Raw genomic sequence first — 16,223 nt, 5'->3', positions numbered from 1 at the left:
TGAGTAAAAACATATATACGTTTTTACAAAATCCAAAAACTCACAAAAAAATAAAAATGCACAACAGAAATGTTAAGAAATTACTAAATTTAAATATAAACTAAATAAAAACAGAGCTGTTTTTTGTTTAACTCATTGTCAACGTTTTTATTTATGAACTTTTGTCATCAAGAACTTTCCTCATGGCAAAAACATATATAATGTAATATTATAATTAAATACTACTTTATAAAAAAAAGGTACAATAAAACTTCATAGTCATAATACATAAATAACTAAAAATAAATAAATATAATAAAACGAACAAATAAATTATTTAAAACTAATTTTTACAAAACCCAAACTCAAAAAATAAACAACAAAATTGATAAAACATTATCTAAAATAAAATCTAAATTAAAGCTTATTAGAATAATATTTTAATTTAATTTAATTAGAAATAATAAAACGGAAAAGCCAAGAAAAGAAAAAAAAATATTTATGAACTTGTGTTGTCAAGAACTTTCTTCATGGCAAAAAAAAAAGATATGTAATATTTTAATTAAATAATACTTAATAAAAAAGGTACAATAAAATTTCAAAGGCATAATAAATAAAATAAATAAATAAATACTTATAGTAGAATAACTATAAAGAACATGCTGTATAAAGAACATTTTCGAAGGACATCCTGTGATTTTTATCGACCACAAAAAGTCAGTTCAACGAGTCGGTTCAAGAGTCGGTTCAACGTCTCATCTGAGAGATTGACATATAAATTATCCAAATAAAAATGACAAAATACACAACAGAATTGATTAAATATTAGCTAAATAAAAAAAACTAAATAAAAACAGAGCTGTTCTTGTTTAATTCAGAAATAATAATAAAAACAACTGAAAAAATATAAAAATGTGAGATGACTTCATGGAAAATATAAAAAATAAAAGTAGAATATTATATAACTAATATTTATAACTAGAATATACTTACTTACTCTTACTCCAATGGCCATTTATATTGAAGTTGATATTTACCTGCACCATATTAGTGTTTCGTAACTTCTATGCACAATTTAACTCACCTAATTCACCAATAGCGCATTTCTGTGGACTGTGGGGGAAACTGAAGCACCCCAAAAGAGATCCCCCACGAACATGGGAGAATATGCAAACTCCAGCAGAGCATGACCCAGCAGAGGCTCGAACCAGCAACCTTCTTGCTGTAAGGTGACAGCGCTACTCACTGCGCCACCATGTAAATATAATAAATATAATTGTACATAATTGTAAATATAAATAAACACAATATTAAAAAACAATTCATAATCTCATAACATTTCAACATGATATCAGTAACCTGTATGTAGGTTGAAGAGGCATTTCTATTGCCTGTTGTCATATATCAGCTGTTATCTGTATACCCTGCTGAAATCTGCCATTGTTTTTCCTGAGTGAAAAAATGTGAAAGGGTTTTAGTCGGAGCCCATAAGTATTTTCACAGCGGGATCTGGAGTCCCTGTGGGCTTTCAGCAGGAAACTGCCTTCCAAACAGCCACTTCCGTTACAATAACACACATTTATCCGTTCATCGCACTACAGGCTCTTGAGTGCTGAGATAGTGTTGTGATATGTGGATGAGATTTGTTTGTATAATAGAAAAGTTCAACATCAAAGGTAAATATGATGACAGTCTGTGTAAATCAGTGTTTATAAGCTATTTTACAGCTCCTGTCAGTCATAGTAGTCAAACGTGTGGTTCTGTAATACAAAATGTTAAGGGTGAAGATTTTTTTCATAGTTGTTCGTCAGCTTTGTTACTGTGGTCAACTTGTTACATATTGTCAGTATTGTTACTTTACATTGTTTGATACACTCGTTGGTTCGAATCCCGGCTGGACCAGTTGGCATTTCTGTGTGGAGCTTGCATGTTCTCCCCGTTTTGCCGTGGGTTTCCTCCGGGTGCTCCAGTTTCCCTCACAGTCCAAAGACATGAGGTATAAGTGAAAGGAAGAATGTGTGTAAATGAGGGAGTGTATGGGTGTTTCTTAGTACTGGGTTGCAGCTGGAAGTGCATATGCATAAAACATGCTGGAATAGTTGGCGGTTCGTTCCACTGTGGCGAACCCTGATAAATAGGGGACCAAGCCAAAGCAAAATGAATGAATGTTTGATGCACTGTAAAAAGCAATTAGTTACTTTATTTTAAAAAAGTGAGTAAACCCGTTCCCCTAAAAGCAACAAGTTGATTTTACTTTTAAAAAATCGGTAAACCCATTGACTTAACATAATCTTTCAAATTATACACAGTTTGTTTACTTAATAATTATAAAGCAATAATTTAACTGTATTTTTTAAGTAAAGTCAACTAATGGTAAAACTAAAGTGTTATTTTTTGAGCTCATTTTTTTAAGTTGTTGTCAATGGAAACACTATGTTTTTTTAAAACGCATGACAAGGCATTGAGTGTCAAGATGTGTACCACTTTACACTACTCAAAAAAGAAAAAGGATTACTGCTGCTTGTTCAAACTACCTGTTTAAGATGAGCTGAAGCAACACAATTCTTGTCATTTCTTTGGCCAGTTTATTTGTTTTATGTTCAGTTCACTTAAATTTGTAAACCATTCAGTTAACTTAAGCGTTTTCTGTTGGGACAACATGAAGGGATTGCGTTGGTCCAACTACCTGGTTAGGGGATTTGTGGTTCTCAGCATGCTCTGCGTGGAATTGAATTAAAAGAGGGAAATGTTGACAATAAAAGTAATCTTAGGTGTTTAAAGTTATTAGAAAGACTTGTTAGAGTTTACTCTTCATTTTATTTTCAAAGATTTAGAAGATTTTCATGTTATGCTTTGAGTTTTGAGATTATCACCGTGCAGAAGCACACATGCTTTGGATGTTGGCAGCTTAATAAGTTTGCTGCTTTGCTCAATGAGCAATAACTGTCCTAAAATGAGCTCTGAGATCAGTCACAATCAGCTGTAATGTAACTCATGAAATATGCTTGAAAATGGCTCTTTTAGTTCATTAAGGACAACTTCAAATAAACATAGGAGACTTTGAAATGTACAACACATAATTGAATACATGATATTATCAGACCTTTGAGTTTAAGTTAAATAAAAATAAACTTTTATTTTATAAAATCATGTCGGACTAACTCAATTGCATTTAATTGTGTAAATAGTTTGGTTGGTGCTACACTAATGTATTGGATGGAAATCATGCTCTCAATTAAAGTAAGTACAGACTCAACCATGTGTGTGAGTTTAGGGCTGTCCCAAATGGGACTTTTGGTATAGCTATGAAGAAGGGCTCCCGTCCTGCAATGTTATATTAAACCTGTTACACGCTTAATACTTTTAGTTACTGTTGTTAATTGATTTGTTTAGAACATTCTCAGCCAAAATATGAGTAATTCTGGGCAGAAGCAAGTTTATCCTAGGGTTTCACTGACAACAAGATCTAGCTCTAGCAATGCTGGCAAGTTAGCAGCCATGGCTGTCGCCTCCAACGTTGAAAAAAGGTCAGGGCAGAAACTTTAGTGCTGTGCAAATGGCACACCAACGGTCCACCTAAAATCCCATTCTTCCCTACTATATACATTCTTTCATTCATTTTCTTTTCGACTTAGTCCCTTTGTTAATCTGGAATTGCCACAGCGGAATGAACCGCCAACTTATCCAGCATATGTTTTACGCAGTGGATGCCCTTCCAGTTCCAACCCATCTCTGGGAAACATCCAATCACACTTGCATTCACATACATACACTCTGGCCAATTTAGCTTATTTAGTTTACCTGTACCACATGTCTTTGTATCGTGGGGGGACCGGAGCACCCAGAGAAAACCCACGAGAACACGGGGAGAACATGCAAACTCCATAGAGAAATGCCAGCTGACCCAGCGGGGGCTCGAACTAATGAACTTTTCACTGTGAGGCGATCGTGCTACCCACTGCGCCACCGTGTCACCTATTTGATGTAAAACAATATATTGTTATGGTCTGGTTCATCTTGTGGTCCATGACAATGAGCCACACATTATTAAAATGCACTAAAACATAACCATTAAAGGGGGAAAATAAGAAATTATGAGTGTGGACACCAAACGAACCTGCAATTATACAATCGCCCATGTGTTAAAGTTCTTACAGATACAGTAGCATTTGTTCGGCCATTGTTCAGACCCCCTGCAACTGTGATTCATTTGTAAATGATCTTAGTTTCACTGACCTCTGTGGCTCCAGTCCTTTTGGGTAAACAGGCTGAGGTTTTGGGGGTCACAGGGGTCGTAAAGTGTCTCTTCGCCCCACTCGGGTCAATCTTGCAGGAACTGTGAGTAGCCACTAATGATCCCAGACATGGTCTCCTTCCTGCACTGTGGATGTCAATAGCTTTACCCTCTAACCCTCACCCTGCGCATAAGTGGAAAAACACATGCAGAGCTGTGAAACGAGCCTCACTGTGAGGGTTGGGGACGCTTTTAGTCAGACTTGAAGGAATAGTTGTTATTTCGTTGGAAATTGTGTCATTTTATGCGCACCGATGTGTCATTTCTTTTGTATAAGGCAAAAGATGATATTTTGAAGAATGTTCAAGCTGCTTTTTGTGTTATTATGAGTCGGGCAGGTTTCTTTGAACAGATTTAGAGAAATATTACATTATTTGGAGATTTGTACTATACTTTTTTATGATTAATATTTTATTCTAATTATGTTCCATATCATATGCAAACATAGCTATCCACAATAATAAATAATAATAATTATTTACTATTAATAATAATAATAATGATAATAATAATAGATACTAGATATGAAATAGATACTATATCAATGCTATACTAGGGCAATGCAGTGGCGCAGTGGGTAGCACGTTTGCCTCACAGCAAGAAGGTCGCTGGGCTGTAGGTTCGAACCTCGGTTCGAATTTCTGTGTTGAGTTTGCATGTTCTCCCTGCGTTCGCGTGGGTTTCCTCCGGGTGCTCCGGTTTCCCCCACAGTCCAAAGACATGCGGTGAATTGGGTAGGCTAAATTGTCCGTAGTGTATGTGTGAATGAGTGTATGTGAATGTTTCCCAGAGATGGGTTGCGACTGGAAGGGCATCCGCTGCTGAAAAACTTGCTGGATAAGTTGGCGGTTCATTCCGCTGTGGCAACCCCAGATTAATAAAGGGACTAAGCCGACAAGAAAATGAATGAATGAATCAATCAATGCTATACTACCCAGGTAGCAAAGAATTCTGGCCCAGATTTGACATAAAGCTGGCACAGCAGGCATTTATCCGACACTGGCATACAGCAAACCAAACATGAGCAGACCAAACATGGCCCGGGCTTTTTAACTTATTATTAACTTATATTTTATATATATTTAGAAAAATATTACATTATTTGGAGATTTCTACTATACTTTTTTATGATTAATATTTTATTCTAATCTTTAAGGCCAGATGTAAAATGTAGTATTTGGCCCAGATGTTGAAAGTTGATATGTGGGCTACGTAAGTTTGGCCTATCTTGACTCACAAATACATTTCAAGAGTCCACACTTAGCTGATGACTGGTAATAAAGCTAGTTTGGAGAGAGCCCTGAGCTTGTAAGATCCTCGAGCCCGGGGCTCCCTCCCGTTTGCAGGGCAAGAGGGGAGTTTGAGCTCAGGTAGATCTCTCTCTCCTGCTGCTTAGGGATTGCCATGAGGGTGAGCTGCTGGTGGAATTGACTATGGTGCTGATTTGGATTAGTCAATTTACTTATGTCTCATGTTTTGGACTGTTGGAGGAAACCGCAGGACTCAGGAAAAAACCCATGCGAGTAGGGGGAAAAATGAATTCCACACAAAAATTCCAATTGGCTGGGTAGAGACCCAAACTGGAGGCATTCTTGCTGTGAGGCCACAGTGCTAGCCACTGGGCCCCCGTGCTGCCCTATAGAGGAAAAAAGGAGGAGAGGTGGTGGAAGGGGGGATTGAAGACCAAGATGGCTAAGGCAAGATGCTTGGTTGTTTATGCTAAGTTAGGAATTGTCTGATTGGTGGATCGTACATTAGCTTGACTCGGGGCCAGCCGTGTCAGTCATAAGCATGTGATCCTCTCGAAATTAGTTTATAAATAAACTTCAATGAAATTATTTTTGAGTAAAGAAAAAAATTCTACCAAGCAGGTCACTTTGAGAAAAGGCACACCCATAGTGTGCCTAAAGAGCAATGCTTTATGGGTTTATCAATTTCATTGCAATTGTGACACACCAACCTGTCTGATCCAGTTTAGGCCTCGCTATGGCTTTTTAACTTATTATTAACTTATATTTTATATATATTTAAAAAAATATTACATTATTTGGAGATTTCTACTATACTTTTTTATGATTAATATTTTATTCTAATTATGTTCCATATCATATGCAAACATAGCTATCCACATTAATAAATAATAATAATTATTTACTATTAATATGAAATATGAATATGAAATAGATACTATATCAATGCTATACTAGGGCAACGCAGTGGCGCAGTGGGTAGCACGTTCGCCTCACAGCAAGAAGGTCGCTGGGTCGCAGGTTCGAACCTTGGCTCAGTTGGCATATCTGTGTGGAGTTTGCATGTTCTCCCTGCGTTTCCTCCGGGTGCTCCGGTTTCCCCCACAGTCCAAAGACATGTGGTGTATTGGGTAGGCTAAATTGTCCGTAGTATGAGTGTGAATGACTGTATGTGAATGTTTCCCAGAGATGGGTTGCGACTGGAAGGGCATCCGCTTCATAAAAACTTGCTGGATAAGTTGGCGGTTCATTCTGCTGTGGCAACCCCAGATTAATAAAGGGACTAAGCCGACAAGAAAATGATTGAATGAATGAATCAATGCAATACTACCCAGGTAGCAAAGAATTCTGGCCCAGATTTGACTTAAAGCTGGCACAGCAGGCATTTATCCGACACTGGCATACAGCAAACCAAACATGAGCAGACCAAACATGGCCCGGGTTTGGCAGAGGTGGCACCATCTTTAATGCCAGATGTAACACACCAACCTGTCTGATCCAGTTTAGGCCTAGTTATGGCTTATTAACTTGGTTGAGACTTGACCCAGATATGGTTCCTGTTTGGCCCTTGTCTGGAAGTCCTGTACTGTAATTCACTGCAGCATGTGGGCCAAGCAAAACCAGATTGTGTAGTCCAAAGCGGGGCCAGAGGAATTTTGCTGTGTGGGTAATGATCATGTCAGGTAGAGCTCAGAAAAGAGCTTTTAAAGGAATAGGTAATAAAAATGGAAATTCTGTTATCATTTACTCATCTTTCATCATCCCGTTTCAGTTTCCTCTATCAAACACAAAGGAAGATGTACTAAAGAAAGCTGGGAAAAAAACATTGACGGCCATAGTATTTTTTAGTTTCTACTATGTATGTCAACAGCTGCTTTTGTTTTACAACATTCTTTATTATATCTTGTTTGTTTTTCATTTGTTTTGTGTTCAACAGTGTGACTGGGAATCGGGTGACAACAAAGGTGAGGATCCACATGCAGCTTATTATGAGATTCGTCAGGGAGGCAATGGTCAAACACAGGAGCAAACGGGTACATACAGGTTTCCAAAAGGCAAAGTCAGGTAGAAGGCAAATGGTCAGTACAGGCGGCAAAGAATTAAAGACGAGAACACAAGGCAAGAATCAAACACAAAGGATTATGCTTCATGATGTTACAAAATGAAGAAAGAAACACATAAACAATTAGAACCACATGAGTGTGAATTGTAAAGTGGAATTTTGTATTACTGAGCTAACTTTTCCTGTAAATTAATACACTTTACACTATATATAAAGAGTTCATGTGCAAAATCCTCTAAGTGCCATGAGAAATGATCTTCTACAATAGTAACTTTAGTAGATTTTATTTATTTCTGGCGATCAGGACTTACCTTTAATACAGCATATACAGCATATATACAATGCATCACATAATTGTACGATCCAGATAAATGCATTTCTTCAAATGCACACTTTTTTAACAATAATTTCTCGTTTAAAACATTATGAGCAACTACGCTAATTCTCTTTCTTTTGCTTTCTATAGGCTCCTAAAAATTATGCAGCACCACTCGATCAGATCAAACACCACAATAACAACACTTAAGCAACACACACACACACACACACACACTTCACTGAAAATTGATCATACACATAGAAAAGGACATACATCATATATATATATATATATAGTATATATAGTATATAGATATATACTATCCAAAGTACCTTAACTTTTCTGATTTAAACTGTAAAGATTCTAATGTAAAGCTGCTTTGGAGCAATTATTGTAAAACAGTGCTATACAAATAAACTTAAATTTATTTACCTTTTAATTACCATTAACATTTCTGGACATAGAACAGGTGGCACTTGCATACACAGTTGAAGTCAGAATTATTACCCAAACCTTTTTTCTTATACAATATATTATTTCAAACTGCTAAAATTGCACTAAAAGTCACTTTGTTAACCAAAGAGTTGAATTTTCTACATCAAAAGGTGACAGTACAGAGATCAAGGTCCCATGAAGCAATCCAAAACCATAAATAAACAGAAAACACTTACTATAAAATACAGATACTGTTCATTAACATGTATATTATTACAGTGTATGTATTTTTTAAGTGGACTTTCCTTGGAATCAAAGTCTCTTTATGTATTTTCTAGTCTTTGTTAGAATGCAGGGCATAACTAACATGGACTACTTTTACATTTTTTTTTAAACGTTTTGTATCATTTAATGCTTAAAATCTCCTCACATGCTCAGAAAAGATCTCTCTTTTTATGACTCAAGGAAAATCAAGTCAAGCGGGTTTGAAGCGGGTCATAATGCGCAGTACATAATGACAGATTTTCCATTTGTCAGTTAACTATTCTGTTTTAAAACTGAAGATTGATACGTAGTTACATTGACAGGCTATTGGATAAATGTGCAGAAATGCTCTCTTATATCATTCTACATCGAGTGACATGTATTCAAATTGACAAGGTGAACAAGGAGGGTTAACAGCAAAATAAATGACCAGCTCTTAAGGAATGTTTCTCCGTCCGCTCTCCTTTCTTGCGGCCCCCGGGGGGAACAGAGGCCTGATGGGGCACTTAACACTCTCAGACATGCAAATCTCTCACACTGGGACTCAACGGGCCGTCCACTCGCCGCTGTTAGTTTGTATTGTCCTTACGCGTAGATTTGGCCTCCTCAATGGGTCGACTCTCACGCATTTCCACCTCTTAGCATGGTGGCCCGGTTAGCAGCTTTTGCAATGCGGGGTCACAGCCTGTTGTTTCCTAAAGCACTGCACTGCTGAGGATTGCTGTAATACTTTCTCCTTCTGTAAAGACCTCCTGTGGTTTTATTGTGGTTCCTTCTCAGCCCATTGGAATTGAATGAAACTGTCATGGATCATGAGTAATAAATGCTGGCTACGTACATAAAATTCATTCCAGAGAATTTTGATAGTGGTCTTGTATGATCTTGCCTCATCATATTAGAGTATAAGGATTTCATTTAAGGAATAACTGACGACAGGCTGTTCAATTATATAGTGCACATCTGAGGTGGTAATGCTGTTACACTGGGTGTGCATAACTTTATAATAATTCACCGGCCTATCAATGCTCTGTAAAAAAGGCAGGGTTCCACATAATTCATGCATGTTGTCCCAACACAAATCAATAATAAAATAAGTTAAGCACATTTAAGTGAATTGAACATAAAACAATTAAGTTGTTCCTAAAAAAATCTCAAGAATTGTGTTGCTTCGGCTCATTTTAAATAAGTAGTTTGAACAAGCAGCTAAATAATTTATTGAGTGAAAACTAGCAGTGTGCAAAATAAAACAAGTAATTATTTGATTATTAATAATAAAATAAATGTAAAAGATACTAAATGAAATGGTCTTGGTGACACATCCCTGTCTTAAGGAATAATTCAGCAAATAATTACAGCTGCTGCATTTTGAAACAAAACAAGTGACCGTCTTTATAGCTGCAAAATCTGCTTTTATTTTACATAGTTTTTGTCTTGGTTGTAGTCCAAGTATTTAGTAAAAAATATTGTTTTGTTTTCAGAAGTGAGTAATTAGAAATGAAATGAGAAATTAAAATGAAATGAGAAATTATGTAAGTGGGGTAAGTAAAATAATCTTATTTCAAACAAAAGCAGATTTGACCTCTTTGTAACATTTTTTAAAACTTATATATACAGTCAAGACTGAGGCTGCGTCCGAAACCACATTCTTTCATACTTTATAGTACGCTAAAATCAGTATGTGAGCCGAGTAGTATATACGAATTCATAGAATTCGAAAATCAGCATGCGAGAAGTACCCGGATGACTTACTACTTCCAGTGAGATTCTGGAGTGCGCATCCCATGTAAGCTGCGCTATCCCATGATGACCCGCGAGCGAATTCATGAATGGGAGTAAAGCGACGCAATTGACGCAGGTACGTCACGTGACCATGACAAAATGGCAAATTGTTGTACGTTCGAATTCCATTCATACTTTTCACATTCATACTGTATAGAACGTACTTTTCTAACGACCGAGTTGTACGTTTAAATTCAAATGCAGTACCTACTGAGTAGTAGGCGGTTTCGGACGCAGCCTGAAACTGTTCATAGCCCTGGCAAATTCTGAATTAACGTTTTTTAAATTTAACTAGCAATTTTTATTTTTATTTATTTATTTTTTTTAGCTTAAAATGACAGGCTTCTCCCAAAATAAAAGAGGATGATGTAAAAGAGTTATCTATGTGGGAAAAATATATCTACTTCTAACTTTTATTTACATTTGATCAAAATCGTTAGGTCAGAATTTGACAGGGGTATAAATATTTTCGGCTTGACTGTATATATATATATATATATATATATATATATATATATATATATATATATATATATATATATATATATATATATATATATATATATATTACATATAAATGGAGCATTGAATGACTGCACTAAATGATTTGTTCTAAAATGGATTCATTAATAAACTAAACACAACAGTGTTGCTTTGAGATGCAGAAATTTTCTTATCTGTCCTTTATTGCAACAACTTTCATTGGCAAAATAGACTAACATTGTGCCTAAAATGTAGTTTACAAAATATATACACTGTAAGTGTTCACTTTACTTAAAAAAGTGAGTAAAACCTGTTGCCTTAAAAGCGTCAGCTTGACTTTATTTAAAATAGTTAGTAAACCCATTATAACTAGGAACTGTTAAGTTGATTTAACTTATTTTTTATAATTATGCACATAGGTAATTTACGTAAAAATATTAAGGCAGCAAGTTTACTCACTTTTTAAAGTAAAGTCAACTAATCATTTTGTACTGTTTACTATGGTTACCACATCTAAAGACACACATTAAAAAATTATTTTGCTGCTTGTTCAAAATACTTATTTAAAATGAGCTGAAACAACACAATTCTTAAGTTTTTGTGGGCGGACAACTTAATTGTTTTTTGTGCAATCCACTTAAATTTGTAAAAACAATTAAGTTAACTCAATTGAAGGATTTGTGAGGAACCCAGCATTTTTACAGTGCATTGTTTAGATGTAAGATTTCTTTTTGTTTCTTACGCATCTAATGCAATGACTTTTGTTTTGATGTGATTTTTGTCTGTGAAGCTATTTGAAATATCATGCAGTGCAGTAATCTGGACCTGCAGTCTTGAACTGGCTACAACTTTTTTAGCTGTGTGTTTGAATATGTATTTTGCACATCTTAAAGAGCTCATCAAACAATCAGAGTCAAGCATTCAAAAGCTTATTAATACGGATGTTTACAAAGCAATGTTGGCTTTTAAACTCAAGATTGGGTCAAATTTGGACAAGCTAAACTACTGGATATAAAATGTCCTTTTAATGTCAACCCAACATTTGGGTTTGTCCATATTTGGCAAACTCTTTAAGTTTTTATTGGTCATGTAAAACACAATGTTATATAGATACTTCATTAGAGGTTTTAAACTAATGCATTTCTTAAGAATATTATAATTTTGACATTGTTAGCATCATGCTCCACTTTTCTAAAAGTAATATATCAAAATATTTATTTTGAAGAAATCACGTCATGCATTTACTTATTAGTTTGATGTTTTTAGGATCAAGTTCTACTTGTAAACTTTATAACCACTTTATAGTTGTAAAATGTTATAGTGTGACATTACGGACATGTTTTCATACATCCTCTACAATAACTTTCAGAAGTAGTTAAAAGTGGTTTCTATTTGTTTTCTTCTCTCAATATTCAATAGAATGCAGCTCTTTTTTCATTTGATATTGAGTATAGTGAGTTTCACAGAAAGGCAAATCATCATGTATGCCACATAGTTTGTCTGATGAATTTCTAGCAAATGTGAACAAGATCCCCTAACCAGGGTTTTTTTTTTTTACCCAGACCATTGTATAAAACCACAGTGATCAAGTTTTTGTTTCAAGTCAGACTATATAAAATGTGGTTTTATGACTCATATGGGATATATTTACAACTGCCAATCAGTGTCAGAGACATGGCAACACAGTTTTGTTGTGACACCACCTGAATAAACAAAACCCCACTATAGTGAAATTACACTTATGAGAGAGCAAAAACAAGTGCAAATAATACTGACAGAATTTATATGTGGAAATCAAACCAAATCTTGCACTTCTATTATTTGCATTTAAGCAGGTTTGTGTGTGTGTGTGATTGTTTATGGTTGAATGGACTCTGCAGTGTGTTGGGAATCCCTTCAAAGGGTACAACATGTCTCTTCAGACTTGAGTTTGCATCTCAGAGAATCCCCATCGTCAGTGTGTGTGTGTGTCAGACAGGAGAGATCATGCGTTTCTGTAATCACTGTACTTTTTCTATTTTATGCTTGAAAAGATATTGATAAGAAACAGCGCTCTACACTATGTCACATGTCTCTATGATGAGTACAAACATTGGGTATTGCAGGGAAACTCCATTATCATGCACTATAAAGAAATGTGGCCACAAACAAAAGTTTGAGTATTCAAAACAATTTATTGTAAAGACTTCAAATTGACAAAGCAGCTCTTGGAATGGATAATTCAATCCATCTTTGGTTTATCACATAATAAATAAATGCAATGGTCTACATAAGTGCAGAAAAGAACTAAGTAAAAAAATCTATATACACACATGATATGTACAGTAAACATTGTGCACAATATATAAACACATTTTTCCTCACAAAGTCTCAATGTGAAGAGTAATACTGGAAGCATTGCAGTATTTGTCAACATTCTTATGAACATATTTACAACTTTTCAATTAGGCTCAGCCTGTTTGCTCATTTTTATATCTGGTAATTTCATGACATTAAATCTGAAAGCATGTTCATAGTCCAAGGTGCGCGCTCTTGCGTTAACTAGAGTGAAAGCTGGAAGATTCAGATTCTGTGGACACGGATGACATTCCTGTCCTCTTCTTGGACAGAATTTTAAGACTGGACCCCCGGCTGGGAGACAGAGCGCTGCGAGCGGACTTCTTGAACTTCACCCCCAGAAAGGCGTACAGGATCGGGTTGAGACAGCAGTGAAAGTACGCGAGCGCCTCCGTCACGAAGATCCATTTCTGCAGCCCCTGCTCCAGCTCGCAGCTGTGGGGAATCACCTCCAGCATCATCAGCGTGTCCAGCAGGATCCCTCCGCAATACGGCAACCAGCAGACGAAAAAGCAGACGATCAGAACCACGGTGGTCTTCAGCGCCTTGCGCTTCTGCGTGCCTTTGGAGCCGCGCGACAGCTTGGAGATGATGATGCAGTAGCAGATGAGGATCACGAGCCCGGGAAGCACGAAGCCCACGAGGATGTGCTGGAAGCGGAAGGCGACCACCCATGTGACAAACGAGTCCTGCGGGTATATGCGCTCGCAGAAGGTACGGATGGCGCTGCTCTCCGCTTTGGCGAACACCAGGTCGGGCACAGTGAGGAGCGCGGCGGGGAGCCACACGCCCACGTAAATGATGCGGTTGGCCAGAAGTTTCCTCGGACCCTGGCTGTTTGTGGCGCGCACTACAGCGAGGTACCGGTCCAAACTGATGAAGGCGAGGATGAGGACGCTGCTGTACAAGTTTACCGTGTAAATCATATGCACGGCCACGCACATGAACCCTCCAAAGTACCAGTCTTTGGCCGCGTCCACAGCCCAGAATGGCAGAGTGAGCACAAACAGAAGGTCCGCCACTGAGAGGTGCAGACGGTACTTGTCTGTCATGGTTCTGGATTTCTTCTGGCAACCCATTACCAGAACAACCAGTCCGTTCCCGATAAGACCCAAAACAAATATGATCCCGTACACCGTTGGGAGAAAGATCCTCTGGAAGTCGTGACTGACCTCCACATCACACGGGACCTCAAAGTTGGCTCCGATGTCCCCCGAGCCGAATTCAGAGCTGTTATCAGCTGATAAATCATCTTCAAAGACGATGTGCTGAAAAAGTTAACAAAGTTGGAAATAATTAATTTAAATGTATGCTATTTAATAATTACAGACAATGTTTAAATAGGCATTATAACTTACTTCGTAATAAGCCATCTCTAAAAGACTTCTCCAGCTCCTTCAGTCTCCAGCAAGTCTTCAGTATTTTTCTAAATGTTGTGGCGCTCGAACAGTTTAAATACCTCTCTCGCGCGGAAGCCCCGCCTCTATTTTACTCACGTCAACTGCACAGCACGCGCTCACGAGTCTGCGCTCGCAGGTAGCTGCATCTGCGTCTTCCGCAATCACTCTTCCTGTTTTCGTGTTTAAAGTTTGGTGTGTGAAGAAGACGACGTCCTGTGGGGGAAATCTGCGCTTCAATTGTATTGCCTTGAGAAAAACTTCATACAAAGTCAGTTAACTTAATTTGTGAGGTAATAACTTTGCCTATCAAACACAACATCCCTAATAACCGTAGTTTTACTGCAAAATGAAGCAACAACAACCAAACATTTTTGTATATAATGACAAAATAACCTCAAACTAATCATGGTTTTCTACACTAATTATAGGTTAATCATGGTCTATTTGTAGTAAAAATGTGTTTATGGAAATTTAGTAAACAGTTAAAAACAGTTAATTTCCCTAGGTAAGATTAATTTGCACTCAGCTTGTTGTTAAGTGTGTAGTATCATTTGTGTATATGTGTTTACATGTTCAGCGTGTACTTCATGAACTGTTTAATGGCGTTAAATCCACATCAAATCACCACAACCCTCAAAACACTTAAATGTCATCCAACCAGAGTCTTCATTTCTGAAAATCACACACACACACACACACACACACACACACACACACACACACACACACATACGTGTGAAAGTGTTGCCCTGCTTCAAGTTCAATCTGTGAAAAGTACACACTCACACAATGTGGACCCACATTAAATTAAATGTATTTATTGGCACTGTTAATTAGTCTTAGAAATATGCACACTGTATGTTAATCTCTTAAATGCTTTGAGCTGCGCATGTTCTGCATGCGTTGAATGGCTTTTTATCCCAATGAAAGGTGCTAATGTGTTGGTGATCAGATAAAATCACAGAGGCAGTCACTTGTCGTTCGCTTCCCCTATTGTCCAAAACACCCAAAGAGCAAGTAAAATTAACTTAACTCACTTAGATATGTATATATGCCTACATGCTGAAATGGGTCTGTATTTAAGAAGGTTATTGCAGTGAATACCTTCAGCCATTTAAATGGTACTGTGTGCGGTCATATTTAAAAACAAAAAGAAAAATGATCACAAAGAGTCCCCGAAGAGAGCGTTTAGCATGAGATCTCTGTTATTCAATACTTGGGGTTGTAACAGTCACAGATGCTATTCGGCAGTCTTGGTCAGGACACCTGGCTAAAATGAGAGGTCAGGCCTATCGCTGGACGTAGAGAGCAAGGAAGGGCAGTTCTCAGACACAAAAACCCTTTGGCTATATGTGTGTGTGTGCTTTCCTCTGGGAGAACATGTGTTTTCACCTTTCAATCTACTACAATTATTTATTCTGTTATAAACATTGATTCTCTTATCTCTTCTACAAGGGTGGTTGATAAGTTATCTGGTGTTAAAATGATGAAGTCTATATTTCTTTTTTTTTTCCTTTATTTTTTATGCCAAGAACAAGTTACATTATTTATACAGAAAATTGACATTTTATATACATTTTATACATATAAAATCCACTTTAACAACCCCTAAATACACTGC

At 36.9% G+C, this 16,223-nt stretch overlaps 2 protein-coding genes across 28 annotated transcripts in view; one reads left to right on the top strand and one right to left on the bottom strand.

The window, feature by feature from the left end:
* The window catches only part of ical1 (islet cell autoantigen 1-like), a 98,641-nt gene that overhangs the window by 31,241 nt on the left and 51,177 nt on the right, over positions 1 to 16,223 (top strand). For 24 of the 27 annotated variants that reach the window (XM_073952687.1, XM_073952682.1, XM_073952667.1 and 21 more), the window contains exon 1: positions 14,717 to 14,892. The gene's annotated coding sequence lies outside the window, so the exon portion shown is untranslated. Of the gene's footprint in view, positions 1 to 7,459; positions 7,642 to 14,716; positions 14,893 to 16,223 lie in introns of those variants that run through there. The other 3 variants (XM_073952685.1, XM_073952674.1, XM_073952672.1) reach the window with 1 other exon arrangement.
* cxcr4a (chemokine (C-X-C motif) receptor 4a) lies at positions 13,020 to 14,630 on the bottom strand. The gene is given in 2 exon segments (NM_131882.3): positions 13,020 to 14,470; positions 14,561 to 14,630. Coding segments are annotated over 2 exon segments (1,083 nt in total). The 5' UTR covers positions 14,576 to 14,630; the 3' UTR covers positions 13,020 to 13,402.

This window comes from Danio rerio, chromosome 6 (genome assembly GCF_049306965.1).
Source record: "Danio rerio strain Tuebingen ecotype United States chromosome 6, GRCz12tu, whole genome shotgun sequence".
Taxonomy (NCBI): domain Eukaryota; kingdom Metazoa; phylum Chordata; class Actinopteri; order Cypriniformes; family Danionidae; genus Danio; species Danio rerio.
The sequence above is the reverse complement of the archived record's forward strand: the minus strand, read 5'-3'. Positions and strand labels throughout refer to the sequence as shown.